Source organism: Diabrotica virgifera, chromosome 4 (assembly GCF_917563875.1).
Source record: "Diabrotica virgifera virgifera chromosome 4, PGI_DIABVI_V3a".
NCBI classification, from domain to species: Eukaryota; Metazoa; Arthropoda; class Insecta; order Coleoptera; family Chrysomelidae; genus Diabrotica; species Diabrotica virgifera.
In genome coordinates, this window is record NC_065446.1 from 32,729,676 (window position 1) to 32,745,556 (window position 15,881).

The 15,881-nt window shown below is 32.4% G+C and overlaps 1 protein-coding gene across 1 annotated transcript in view; it reads right to left on the reverse strand.

Annotated features, from left to right (window-relative positions):
• LOC114333528 (golgin subfamily B member 1-like) overlaps positions 1–15,881 on the reverse strand; it is a 137,504-nt gene that overhangs the window by 100,502 nt on the left and 21,121 nt on the right. The window contains exons 5-6 of the mRNA XM_028283411.2: positions 11,939–14,653; positions 4,339–5,180 (exon numbers count right to left, since the gene is read on the reverse strand). Of these exons, the coding sequence (XP_028139212.2) occupies positions 4,339–5,180; positions 11,939–14,653 (3,557 nt within the window). The remainder of the gene's footprint in view (positions 1–4,338; positions 5,181–11,938; positions 14,654–15,881) is intronic.

Genomic DNA, 15,881 nt, shown 5'->3' on the forward strand with positions numbered 1-15,881 from the left:
CGTCTCTTTTCTATTTTACATGCATTTGTCCATAAGCCATAAGAACTGTATATAGACAATTTAAAATACGGCCCAGCCACGGGCTTGTGTATAGCGCGAGGCGCGACGTTATTATATCTATTATATTTGTTTTGCCAATGCAGACTGCTGAGAGAGAATTTTATATTTCAGAGTGAAGTTTTAGATAAAAGATATTTTTAATAAAATTGGTATTTTTATGAGATTATTTTAGGGGGGTCATTGACCAATTGACCCTAAGGAGGAGCCGCGCTTGGTTTCTTGTTGAGAATAAAGAAAAAACTTTACCAATTATGGTTTCATTTCGAAAACAACATAAGTCCACAAACTTTAAAACATAATATCAAAAAAATAAGCAACATTTAAACTTTTTTGGTCTTTCAGATATAGGTCTGGATCCCGCGTATGAAAAAAAAGTTGATTAATAGCAAGCTGAAAATTTGTTAATAGCTTAAGGGTGTCTAGTCGGATAAACTTTGATATATGGGAACACTGGAACAGGGGCAGTTTTAATTTTGGAACAGGTTAAAAATTTGAAACGGTCACACCACGAAAACGGCACATGTATTTTGTCCGACAGAACAGACTTAAACTCTTCGAACAGAGATTAAACTCTCATGCAAAAATTAGACTGCTATTTATCACCAAATGGGCCTTTTAATGAGTAGAGCATGTAGAATATGTCAAATGACAGGAATTATGACAGGTGATAAATAGCAGTCTAATTTTTGCATGAGAGTTTAATCTCTATTCGGAGAGTTTAAGTCTGTTATGTCGGACAAAATAAATGTGCCGTTTTCGTGGTGTGACCGTTCCAAATTTTCAACCTGTTTCACAATTAAAACTGCCCCTGTTCCAGTGTTCCCATATATAAAAGTTTATCCGACTAAACACCCTTAAGCTATTAACAAATTTTCAGCTTGCTATTAATCAACTTTTTTTTCATACGCGGGATCCAGACCTAATAGATGCATTTATAACCCATAATACTTATATAAAATATAGTATTACTATCAGAATCTCTAACTACTAATGGAAAGATTTTTACGTTTCCTGAAAAATTTACACATTGTAACATACAGTGCTTCCATAAAGTAACGCATAATTTCATTATTTCGTAAACCGGCGACTTTAAGGAAAATTTTCGAAACAGGTCGATTTTTATTTTTAAATTACAATTTTTTGGCATATTACATATCATACTAGTGATGTCATCCATCTGGGCTTGATAACGTAATCGATGAATTTTTTAAATGAGAATAGGGGTCATGTGATAGCTCATTTGAAAGGGTATTTAATTCTCTATTTACTAATACAAACAATAACATAATTATATATACAGGGTGTCCAAAAAGAATTCTTTAATTAAATTAATTGAGACAAAAAGAAAAATGTATGTAACTTATTTAATTCAAAATTCGTTTTACTTTTGTCAGAAAATTAAATGTTAGAGCTGCCATCCACCTGCCTCTTGGAAGTTTAAGATTACGCTTAAGCGAAAATCAATATTTAGGTTTTAAATAAAACATTTTTATGTTTGCTGGCACCAATAAAATATATTTAGAATTAAACAAATTACATACATTCATCTTTTTATACCAATTAATTTAATTTAAATAACATTTTTTGGACACCCTGTATAAATAATTATATTAACAATTATATTATTGAATAGAGAATTACATACCCTTTCAAATGAGCTATTACATGCCCTTTATTCTTATTTAAAAAAATCAACGATTACGTCATCACGCCCAGATGGATGACGTCACTAGTATGATATGTATGCCAATAAATTGTAATTTAAAAATAAAAATCGACCTGTTTCGGTATTTTTCCTGAAAGTGTCCGGTTTGTGAAATAATGAATTTATGCGTTACTTTATGGACGCACTGTATATTGTTTCGCAATGACCCATTAAATTATTATAAATGCAATTAACCATTGACCATGTCATGAAAATGGCAATATAAAATTAATTTTTCAAATGTCAAACTTTAAAATTTGTTTTTGTTAACAAAAAAATAATTTAAATATCTATTATGAAATTCGTTACAAACAAAATCTGACATTTCAACTAAACGAAACAAAATACACAATAAAAGTGAATTATTAAACTCATTCAGGGACCCGTTCAGACAAAAGAGCCTACAACTGGTTTTTACCTGAGTGCGAGTGGAAGACTTGTAACGTGAAGCGATCGATATTATGTATCTAACTAGGTACTGTCTTTTCCGTAAAAATGTATATCTTGGCAACATCCTGTTGTTGCCAAAGTGATGTTTAAGCAATGTTTTTGACCTACGGGGGTCAAATTGTCGTTATAGTGTAAGGAATAAAATATATAAATAAATCGGATTACTGAAAATCCGACAACGGTGCCAAGCTTAAAGAAGTGTACTAAGCGAACATTCACGGATTATACCTAGAAAATGATAGCATTTCTAGGTGATGCCAAATGACTGCAACGTGAAAAGATGCCAATTTAATAGCGGGATGTATATATATATATATATATATATATATATATATATATATATATATATATATATATATATATATATATATATATATATATTTGTAATTAAGTCGGTATACCTGTAGTCTACTCTGCTGTTTTGTAGGGAATTCTTAACTGCCCAGTGTTCCACACTATCAAATGATTTTTCGAAGTCAATAAATGCCATGTATAGTGGGATATGATATTCGTTAGCTTTTTCGACTAATATCTTCATCGTTAAAAGGTGGTCACTTGTACTGAAGTTTTTTCTAAATCCGGCTTGTTCTCTTGCCTGGTATCCATCTAATTTAGTTGTTAATCTGTTTGTTAATATCTTGGTTAATAGTTTGTACATCACATTTAGTAAAGTTATGGGTCTGTAATTCTTTAGATCCTTTTTATCTCCTTTCTTAAATAGTAACAGTGTTACTACTTCGTTCCAAGTGTTAAGTATTTGTTTTGTCATTAAAATTTTATTCATAAGTAGGTATGTACAAAACTTCTCTAGTTGTTTTCCCACCATTTTTTAGCATTTTTACAGTTATCCCGTCTTTTCCTGGCGATTTATTAATCTTCATCTCCTTGAGTGCCCTTTTTATCTCATTCTTACTTATTTCTGGTTGTAAGTCGGAATTGACATTTTTTATTTTTATTTGTAGTTGCTTAAGGATTTCTTGTGTTGGTTTCTGTTTTGTATTGTACAGGTTTTTATAATATTCTTGTGTTATCTGTATAATTTCTTCTATATTATTGGTCTCTATGCCTTCTTTGTTCTTTATACTATTAATCTACATGCTTCCAAGCTGTGGTTTTAAGCACTTCATATTTTTATTTTGTTCAATGGTTTTTTCTATTTTTTCTTCCTGTACTCTCCTTTGACTTTCCTTAACGTTCCTTCTTATAGCTTTGTTTACCTCTTTGTAATCTGCTGTGTTTCTCTTATCTTGGTCTATTAATATTTTTCTTTTGCTCATGAGGTTTTTTGTTTCCTGGGAAATATAGTTTTCCTTTTTTATCCTTGTTTGTGCTACCTCTTTTCCTGCCTTTGCTAATGGATCGGTTAATAGCTGATTTATTTCATCGATATTTTTGTTTTCCAAATCTTTAGTGACCGGTATACTTTCCCTTATTTTTTGTTTATATTCCTCTTTTGCTTTCATAAGTTTTCCCATATCTAGTTTAGATCTACTTTCCAATTTCTTTTTTGTTTCGAATTGGCTATTAATGCTGAGTTTGGCTCTGACAAATCTATGGTCACTGCCGATTGAGAAACGGTTCAGTACTGTAACATCTTTGATGATGGCTTTTTGTGTTGTAAGTATATAATCTATTTCGTTTTTAGTATTACCGTTGGGACTTATCCATGTCCATTTTATTTGCGGTTTTTTGTTAAAAAAAAACGAGTTCATAGCAAAAAGTTGTCTCTCCTCCAAGTAGTTCATTAATGTATGTCCTCTATTATTTCTTTCGCCGTATCCATATTGTCCTATTCTGTGTTTGTCTTCATCTATTCTTCCCCCTAATTTGGCATTGAAGTCTCCAATTATTAGCGTCAAGTTAGTTTTCTTTTCTTCCATAGCGAGTGTTATTTCTTCGTAGAAGTTTTCAATATCTTCATCTTTATATGTGCTTGTTGGTGAGTATACCTGTATATTTTTTTTTGAGTAAGACTTACTACCGGAAATTTACGTCAGAGGAATGTAATGATAGGTGGCAATCTGTCTTTCAAAAAATATTGCAGTGATGAATCAGTATTACCAGATTGAAATATCTTCAAGATGAAGAATAAGTTAATACTCAAATTAAATATGTATACTTACACATATTTCGTTCTGTACATCATGTTCGGGAAAACCATCTATTTCTTTATGAGTATTACTCGCCATAAATTCAAAAAAAAGCTGAAAAATATTTTTATTGTCTGATTGGGCTGATTGTAAATCATATGACATATTTATAACAGCTGCGTTACGGTCTGCGTTATTCTCGTTTTCATTATCGGTGTTTCCTGCACTTTGTTCTGAAATGCTGCTAATTTCAATAATATTTTGTAAATAATTTATAGTTGCATCATCATCACCTATATCATTTGGGTTCTTTTCTTGTGAAGATTTAGTCGTGTTCTTGACACGATTTTGTTTGATATTAAGTTTGTACTTTAATCTCTCAATCTGTTTATTTGGTCCTAACTCAGTATCATCATCCGTTGTACTTTGTTCTGAACTAGTTATGGCTCTTTTTATATGTGGTAATTCATATTTTCTATATTTGAATTCTTCATTATCACTATAGTCTATATATGAGCAGTCAGTAAGGTTATATAAACTGTTTTCATTCCACATACGAGTTCGTTCTTTCTTATCGTAAGCAGTATCATCAATTATTTTAGTTTGCTGTTGAATAATATCTTCCATATAAGTACTACATGTATCTATTATATGATGGAGGTTTTCAGGAAGCGTGTAATTCCTGCAGCAATTATTCCTTTCCTGACTAAAACTTGTGTAACTGGTACTTTTAGATAATGCATTTTTATTTTCTACCATAGATAATATCTGGGGTAAGTTAATTGAAGATGACCAAAGAGAGATTCTAATTGGACTTAAACTGCTCGAATCACCAGACAGTACTCTTGACAGTCGTGTACTTGGGACCAGTTTAACTAAAAACATAAATTTCATATGTTACTGTTTTCAATAATACAAAATTATACAACACAATTACGTCATGAGTTGAAAAATAAAAGATATGAATTACATTAAAAAACATTGGTAGGTAAAGTAAACGGCAAAAGATTAGTAGGAAGACGCCAGAACTTGTGCAGGGCTGCTTTATCCATTAGGCAATACAGGTAGTTGCCTAGGGCGGCAAATTATGAGAGGACGGCAAAAATACTGTACAAAAAATATTTGTATATAAAAATTAAAATCGAATAACATTTAAGTACATAGTACATCCATCAATGGAATATAAGTGGGCATTCATTTCCAGAAAACAAATTGCATTTTCTTAACACTATTCATTCAAAAAGGACAGAAGTCGTAAATGTAGGGATTATTGGGCCGTCGGCAGCACCGCAAAGTCGGCGGGCGCACTGTTCTATATTTTTTTTAAACTGAATCCTTTTGGGTTATTCGTGGTTGAAAATTTGCCATTTTCATTGAAAAATGTCGCCTTTTCGGAAGGTTTTTTGCGAATATCTTAAAAATTATGCATCTAACGAAAAAAACTATATAAAACATTTTTGTAGCTTATGAAAAATCAAAGATATTCGTTCCTTCATAAGTCTTCTAGTGATAACATAAAAAGAGATATGGTAGGTGAAAGAAATTTTTTTTTGTGCATGCTCAAATAGGTGTGTTCAACTTAATAACAGAGAAATGGTCGATTTTAAGGGTATAATACTATCTATATCTTTTGTAAATACTGCCTGAAAAGACCTTTAAAACGACCGCAATGTTATTAAATTTCGATTACATTCAAAGTAAGCGAGATATGGTGCAACAAAAAAGGATGACTAATTTATTTTAAGATAAAATCCTAAGTAAGTATATTTTAACAACTCATCCACTAGATTTAAATGCATCGTTTTGCTTCTACAATACCTTGTACTATTTTTACTGAGAGCATTTTTAAATTTTTTTCTAAATCTTCCTTTTTCTCCATGTAACTCGAAAATGATAATGAGATACAGTAATGAAAGAAAAATAAACTTGTTATCTAAAAGAAAACCTACATTTTTGTAAGGTATTTTTTTACGTATCTCTTATCACTTTCGAATTACAGTGGAACCTCGATAACTCGGATTAATCGGGACCGCGACCGATCCGGGTTATCGAAAATCCGAGATAGCCGGAGAATATGGTAAAAATTAATAAAATACGGTATACTTACAGATAAACTCCGTTGGAATTGAAATAACATGAAATATATTTATAAATATGCACAGTACCTACTCATTAAAATTACTAAAAAAACACCAAACCCAAACGTAAGCAAATGGAAGCGAACAATACAAGACACACAATACTAAAGACCATTGTTTATAAAAGAATTTTTTAAATAGTCTTTCCTAAACAATGCTGACAGTTTGAAATAAAAAGGAATAGATACTACAGAGAGGTCGCTGTTGTTTCTGCGGCGTGTGCTATGAGTCATTTTTAATATCGTATACATATTGTAGTTCAAATTACACACATAGGTACACATTATCTCTCAAATATTATATTACATACATTTTTATTGTTGAAAGGTTTGTCTGATAATTAACTATTTTGATTGGAAATAAGCCACAATTAAATTGAAAAATACAAAATATTGAAAATCAAAATGTTTATCTGATGAAAATCGGTCCGGGTTAGCCGGACTTCCGGGTTATCGGGGGCCGACTTATCGGGGTTCCACTGTACTTGGAGAAAAAAGAAGATTTTTAAGAAAATTTAAAAATGCGCTCTATAATTTGGATAGCGCTTATCAAAAAGGTACCAACAGCCATTTTGCAGTTTTGAGTAAATTAAGATTAAAGACTTAACAGTTTTAAAAATCGGCATTTTATCATTTTTTAAGTTTCTCAAATTTTTTAGGGGAAAGATTGAGTTTAGATATTTGTCTTATATAAAAATATATAATAAATTAGTTTTTCTCTTTTTTGTAGTATGAAATGGCGCTTGGTTCTTTTTTGATAAAATCTAAATAATGTATGTGAATCTGTTTAAATGCTACTTTTAGGATTTGGATCTTTTTATATAAAACTACTGTTTACTTGGATCGTTTTATTAAATAACAGAACATTAATAAGTTGTTCGTACCATTCAATTATAACCTTTTTTTAATAACATGTCAACATTCATTAAACGTTCATCACATTTTAATGTACATTTACACTGAAAGTCGATATATGTTTTTGTTCATTCAATATTCCTTTCAGTGTTTAGTGTTTTTTGTTACCGTCTTTTAATTTTTTTCTGGATTTAAAAGACTGTCCGGGATATTTTGCCACTCTCCCTTTCTTTGGCCGACCTGTTAGACGAGTGTGGTGTTGTGGATCGTCTTATTGTTCATCATCTTGTTCTTGGTCTGTAGAGTCAAATAAGACTTATCAGCTTATTTCATCATTTTGTATATTTTAGCACCTCTTAAAGAGGATTATCAGAAGGAGTTTACGAAAACACGTTAATCAAAAGAAAACCAAATGATTGAAATGAAGAATGTCAAAGGGAATCCAAGCGACATGCGACATGATAAAACTTTCGTCGCTTGGATCCGTTTAGAGATAAACAGAGTCCTATAATTCATAACACGCAACTTGGTAACCTTTGCCAAAAGAGGTCTCTGACGTTTAGTTGGTGCTTGGGACTTTTTAGATAAACAAAGTTTAATATTATCAGCCAGTTAATGTAATTAAGTCAGAAATGGCAATTTGGCGCTTGGTACCTTTTAGATTCTTATTCTTTTCAAAAACCATTCATTTTAAACCCGTCCCACTTTTTGAATATAGAAATAACATTATATAGTAGAAGGTATTCTAGAAGAAAAACGATGCATTTAAATTCTGGTGGATGAGGGGTTAAATATACTTCTCATTTTTCCTTAAAATATATTATAAGTTTTAAGTTTTTTGCACCATATCTCGCTTAGTTTGAATGTAACCGACATTTATAAGTTCTCGTTTTAAAGGTCTTTTCAAGCACTACAAAAGGTATTCGTAGCATTATACCCCTACAATCTACAACTTCTCTGTTATTTTAAGTTGAATACACCGATTTGAGCATGCACCAAAAAAATCTTTTTTCACCTACCATCTCTTTTTTTATTAAAACTAGAAGAAAAAATGTTTTATATAGTTTTTTTCGTTAGATGCACAATTTTTATGTTATTCCCCAAAAAAAAAACAGTCTCCGAAAAGTGTCATTTTTCAATGAAAATGGCAAATTTTTAACCACGAATACCTCAAAAAGTATTGAGTTTTCAAAAAAATTTTTATAACAGTTATTGCTTAGAATAAGGTTCTCCTGCCACTTCCGGTGTTAGTTTGATAACAAAAAAATTCCACCCCCGAGAACGGGGGTGGAGTTAAAAGCGTCATAGGATATAGCGTAGACTTGTTTCTTGAGCTATTCCCTACTTACAGTGAAAATATCAAGTAAATTGATGCAGTAGGATGGAATTCGGAGCCAAATACCCTCACTGACTGCACTAATAGATACCTACATCATTCATACATGGATACCACAATAAAATCACCAATCACAAATAATTGACATATCTAAATATTTAAAGAAGAGTGGATTGAAAGATATTTTCCCTAATTTTGATATTGCTTTGTGACAAAGGCGATAAATTATGACGACATTATAGATGATTTTTCCAAAGAAAAATCAAGAAAGAAATCTGATGTGATCGAACTGGAATGACAATTTTTATGTATTCTTATTTAAATAAAAAAATCTGCTTGCAATTTTTTTTTCGCAAAAATGGTGTAGGTACATGCTTGAAGGGCGGCTACTAGAGAATCGCCTAGGACGTCAATTGACCTAAACGCGGCCCTGTGTGGCTGAAAGACCTGAGAAGATGGTGTGACTGCTCTTCCGCATAAATGTTTCGTGCAGCAATTTCCAAAGCTTGCGACCAGGCAACTCCGCCGTTGCCTGGTCCCAAGTCCAGGATGAGAAAGGAGGGTTAAACAAGGGACTAATTATTCCTTCTTAAAAAAAAACAAATATGAAAATGAAACACGTGCCTCAGATATGGACGGACCTTTGAAGACGACAAAAGCGACGACGAAGGACAATGAATATAGGAACCTGGAACGTACTAAGCTTATGTCCGGCTGAAGCCCTAACTCAAGTGGTCAAAGAACTTGAATCCAGAAACATGGAAATAACTGCCTTATAAGAGATTAGATGGACTAAAGAAAGCAGCATAAGCACCCATTTGGCACTGGCTTTATAGTCAAGGAAAGTCAGTCTTAACCTTCAAACCAGGCAATGAAAGTCTCTGTTATATCAAACTAAAAGGACAACTACATAACTATTCCCTAGTTGCTGTCCATGCACCGACAGAGGAAAAGGAAAAGCATGTAAGAGATAACTTCTATGAGAAACTAGAAGAACTGACAAATAATCTCCCCAAACAGGACATGCATATTATCTTAGGAGATTTCAACGCAAAGATTGGGAGAGAAGCAGCATTCAAACCAACAATAGGTAACCATAGTCTCCATGATGTCAGCAACGATAATGGAAAAATGTTAATAGACTTTGCGGCGTCCCACAACCTACTAATAAGATCAACCATATTCGAACAAAGGAATACACAAAGAAATGTGGGTCTCCAACGAAGGTGTCACAAGAAATCAGATCGATATCATGTTTTAGTAAAAGCCAGGGGGGGGGGGTAGTAACTGCCTAGACGTAAGAAGTCTAAGAGGGGTGGACGGAGATACAGATACCTTTCTGGTAAAAGCGAAAACAAGGACAAGAATAGCGACTCAAAAAATCCACAAGAATAATCCAACACCATTATGAAATACCAAAGTTCTGCGGGACAATGAGACAGAACAGAAGTTTCAAAGGGCTATAGAAATAGCTCTAACACATACAGAGGACTATAACAACATAATCTGAACTTGGATAAATGTAAAATTACCTTTGACAAACGTATCAGATGAAATATTAGGACACAAAAAGAGAACAACAAAAAAATGGTTGGATGATGATTGCCTGAAATCCATAAGAGAAAGAAATATGACTAGAAGGAACATGCTACAAAACCTCTCAGACAACAACAATGAAACGTATAAACAGAGAAGAGCAGAGACACGAAAATTAATGAAAAGGAAGAAGAGGGATTATCAATAACAAATAGTCAGAGATATAGAAGAAAAAAGGAAGAACCTTTTCAGAGGTCAAGACCAGTTACCAAGCAAGAACAGGAAACTTCCTTCAAAACGACCGTGGGCATTACTGATGACAAGGAAATTCTAAAAATCTGGAAGGAATACTTCTATCAACTGTTAAACGACCAATCTAGTAGAAATACATCAACCATAGAAGTTCATACAGGTAAAATAGAAGACCAATACTTGACATACGAAGAAGTAACCCAAGCAATTAAAAAACTTAAAAATAATAAGGCACCAGGTAGCGTTGTACAGTTCTATATACAAGCTAGTTCAAGACATTTGACGAGAAGAAACAATGCCAGATGAATGGAAAGGAGGGGTTATTGTACCAATTCACAAAAAAGGAAACAAAAAGCAATGTATTAACTACCGGGGAATAACACTCATGATACCACCAAAGTCCTTGCAAACATCCTGTTTGAAAGAATCAAAACATACACAAAAGAAATCGTGGAGGATTATCAAGGAAGATTTAAACCGGGCCGCTCTACTATTGACCAGATTCTCACAATAAATCAGATAATGGAAAAATGCTGGAAGTTTGATCGTGAGCTTCATCAGATGTTTATAGATTTTAAACAAGCATTTGGTAGAGTATGTAGGACTAGACTGTGGGCAGCGATGCAGGAACTTGGTTTTCCAAAAAAACTGGTCAGTTGTATAGGGATGTATATGGAACGGTTACGATGTAAGGTGAGAATTGGTCAACAATACTCGGAGACATTTGACATAAACAATGGACTAATACAGGGATGGGTTGGTAGTAGTGTACTCTGTCAATAACGTATAGAACTGGATCCCGCGTACCAAAAAAAACTTGATTAATAGCAAGCTAAAAAATTGTTAATAGCTTAACGGTGTCTAATCGGACAAACTTTGATGTATGGAACACTGGAACAGGGAAAGTTTTAATTGTGGAACAGGTTAAAAAGTTGGAACGTCAGACTACGAAAACGTTCCATGTATTTTGTCGGACAGAACTTCCATTTGATTTGTTACCATTTCATTAAACTCTCATGCAAAAATCAGGTTAGTGTAGTTTATCACCAACTGGGCATTTTAATGAGTGGAACACGAAGAACATGTCAAATGACAGGAATCATGTTGGTTAATAATATCAGTCTGAGTTTTGCATGAGAGTTTAATGAAAGGGTAACAAACCAATTGGATGTTCTGTCAGACAAAATACATGGGACGTTTTCGTAATCTGACGTTCCAAACTTTTAAACTGTTCCACAATTAAAACTTCCCCTGTTCCAGTGTTCCCGTACATCAAAGTTTGTCCGACTAGACACCGTTAAGCTATTAACAAATTTTCAGCTTGCTATTAATCAACTTTTTTTGGTACGCGGGATCCAGTACTAGTATAATGTCAAAAAAATGCTGTTTAAAATTATTTTACTCTCAACACAATGGAGAAATTTATAAACTCGGGTGCTTTCTTTATCTAAACAACCTGATCTGCTCCAATTAAAATTACAAATAAACAGTATGAAGAATAAAAATATCACACTTACTTGATCTATGTGCGTATCCACTGTTAGAACTATCAGAATTTTTCTCACTTACTTGATAAGTAAATATTATGGGATTAATATACGCACAATTGCCTATATTAGCTGCTAAATGTTGATCATAACTATCAGTAACATCTAATAATTGATTTATTCTGGTACTTGAAGTAATATATTCTTTAAAGTAGGATTCACCAGCGAAATAGCCGCCAGGTATTTTCATCTGACTTAACGGTTCATTTTTTGGAATTAAAAGAAAAATTCCTGATTTGGTAGCCGTTACAATTTTTTCGTTAATTCCTTTTTGTATCTTCATAGTTAATGGTACTGGTTTAGTTAAACTGTTATACATAATTTGGGTAGTTTTATAGGGCACCAATTGTTTAACATGGTCGCTAGTTATTACGTCACAACTTTCAGAGCATGCTTTAATTTTTGAAAGATAATCTGATGCACAGCTTTCTGTATTTATATGAGCGTCTGGTTCACTAGTATCACAATTGTTACACAAAATTACGTTGCAATCGTTTGCTAATATTCTATTGTCATCATCTGAACTAGATTCATTCCATCTCTTTTTAGTGTACGAAGTATGTCTATGTTTCATCAAAAAGTTAGTTTGTGCTTTTGATTTTTGTCTATTACTTAACTCTGTTAATTGATATTTATTGTCCATGCCTTCCTTCTTACCGTTTTCATGCTCTTTCTGATGTCCTCTACGCGAACAAATGTTTTTTCTGGATTTAATTTTCGTCGGAATAATATATCGACAGGCTAAATTGCGAGATGAAGAACGTGATAATTTGTTCTTTCTTTTTATTTCAGTTCCCTTTTTATTTCCAAATTTTATGCCGAAAATTTCCTCGGAGGTTTTATCATCTGCATTATGTTTTGAGTGTTTCCTTTGTCTTTTGTTAAAGAAAGAATTTAGTAGTGCTTGCTCGGTTTTCTTATGTCTTTTATCTTTGGCTGTATTTGCTGCTGTTTCTTTTTGCCGATGTCGTCCCTCATTCTTCTTTATGGATCCTCCTAAGTCTTCTATCGTGTTTTTGTTTAATTTATTTTTACCATAACGTTCTGTTTTTATGTCACACTTGAAATATTTATACTTTTTCTTTTTATTTTTGTTCTCCGTTATTGGTTTCTCTTGTCCTTCAATTAAAATGCTTTCTCTCATATTTAGCTGTTCTCTCAAATATTTGTTGCGCAAATAAATATTTTCTAAACCGACCTTATTAAGTTTGATGTCTTTATAATATATTGGTAATGAAAATGGAGATTTGGCACATTGTCCCTTACATTGGCCTTCTTTTTCTTCTGTACTAAGCATTATTTTTTGCTCTAACCATTGTTCGTGCTCATCTGATAATTTATTAGAGATAGATTCTGATTGACCTGTAGATTCCTTCTGATCTAAACTGCTATCTCTTTTAATGCAATATTCATCTACGATATCTCCATCCATCTTTTGTGTGAATTCTTTTGAACTATTGGAATCATAGTCAGTACTTCTTTGCAGCGTTTCTATTTCTTTACAAGGTTTCATTTCCTGAGATATTTTTTCCTGAATTTTGTTTTTTTCGTTCGTAATATATTCTTTTGCTCTTGTTTTTCTATTTTCTGCATTAGTTTTAGCAGGTTGATGTTGTGGGTTTTTTAGTACTTTATCTTTCTGAATATCCTTGCTTTGCCTTTGAATTCGTTGTGGCAAGTTTCTACCTGTCGTTTTTTGTTGTGCTTGTTCGTCTTTTGTTTGTTTATAAACAATTTGTAATGAGTTTTTGCTACTTTTAGACTCTAAGATACGTTTTCGTTCTTTATTTATACTTGAATAATTTTGCTTGGTTGCACTTTTTAAATTGATGTCAAACTTAGCTTTTGGCTGCTGATTATGTTTATGCTCACTGGAAGAAGCTATATCTTTTGAATATTTTGACTTTCTCACACCATATTCTGGGGTTTTCAATACAGATGTTTTGTCTTTTTGTTCTTTATCAGTTGATATCACTTCTTTTGTTGGTTGTCGTTTATTTTCGTCAGATTTAGAGTAACTAAATTGTTTCCGTTTGCTTAGAAGGCGCGATTTGTTGCTTTCAGATTTATAATCTTTAATATGTAGTGACTTTCTACAATTATCTGAAAGATCTAATTTAGTTTTGTCGGATATTGTTAAATCATACATGGATGAAGGACTAGTATCAACAGTAACAGATAAATGTAATTCTTCTTTTGATTCAATAGCTCTGAAACTTGTTGATGAAGCATTACGCTTTACTACTGCATCGTGGCCATCGTTAAATTTAATTTTATTGTCAGATGTTGCTAATACTTCTACTTTTTCTGGTATAGGTATATATTCAACCGCTTCTACATACTCACTATCTGAATCTTGTACAGCAATCGTATCTTGCTTTTCAGCGGAAATGTTCGTATTTTCAATTGCATCAGAAAATATTTCTTCTAATTCCTTATCTATTTGTTTAGGTTTTGTCACTTTAGATGTAGAAGAGGCATTTGTAACATTATTTTGATCTCTTTTAATCGTTTCTGTACATAATTTCTCTCTTTTAGTTTCAGTTTGCAGTCCGAATGATTTCTTTTCTACAACCTTCTTTCCCAGTTGAAGTTGTTGTCCAACTGATTGTTTTTTTATGAGACTAGTAGTCGTTTGCTGCCCTGAAGATATGGTTCCAAAGCAAATATTGTTAGAAGTTTTACCTAAAAAAAATTTCCAACATTATTATATGCTTGTTTTTTATTCAATTTAAATTTCAATAAACCTAGAAACCATGACGACTTAAGTTACATGACGCGGAAACTAATATAGTGCGGCCGATATGTGAAACAATTGCACATTTAATGATACAAGCATATAATTTGGACCACATATACTACACATACAAAGGTTCAAATTTAGATATGAGGCCATCTCAGATTTTGAATTTTACAAAAATGGCGGACATTCAAAATGGCGACTATACATATGTGTTTAATAGTAGGTACCATAACTCTTGAACGAAAAGTCCGATTTCAACCAAATTTGGTATATAGGTTCTTTTTTTGATTTACAAGATATATGTGGTGAACCAGAAGAATAGGTTTACCAAAAGTTGGTTTTTACTGGTTGTTTATGTAAAAATATGTTTTTTTTTTCAATTTTTTCCCTCTGTATGTATTAATTTTTCAAAAAGTAATACCGCAATTTAAAAGGGCGTAAAAATATTTTGTAAAAAATATTTTGAACTTTTTAGTTATATTAATTATGCATAACGTATCTTCACATGAACCTATGTGTGGCAGATTCGTGCAAACATTATAAGAATTATTGTGAATTTAATGGTAGAATCATATAATTTGGACCGCATATACTACACACATCAAGGTTCAAATTTAGATATAAGGCCATCTCAGATTTTACCTTTTACAAAAATGGCGGGCATTCAAAATGGCGACTATACATATTATGATAACACGAATACTTTTGAACGAAAAGTCTGATTTCAACCAAATTTGGTATATGGGTTCTCCTTTTGATGTGTAAGACCAAGGTCTTGAACTGCCGGTATACTGGGCATGCCGGTATAGTGGGTAATGAGAAAGTGGATGAGTTGGCCAAAGATGCAATAAAAAAAGGTGAGTTACTAACTCACATCTTATCGACAGATGCAATAAATGACGTCAAAGTTAGAATAAATAAAATATGGAAAAAAGAATGGAAAAATATTACAAGCATGTCAAAAAATTTATATTTTTCTTTACATCAAGAACTTCCTCCGCCACCTGAATACATATTTAAATATAACCTGCCAAAGCAAGATATTTCTACTATCGTCAGATTAAAATCTCGACACAGGAAATATGAGGCACATCTGCACAAATTAGGAATAATTAATTCATCAGTATGTTTTTGTGATAATGTTTCGATTAGAGATTTAAACCATATTTT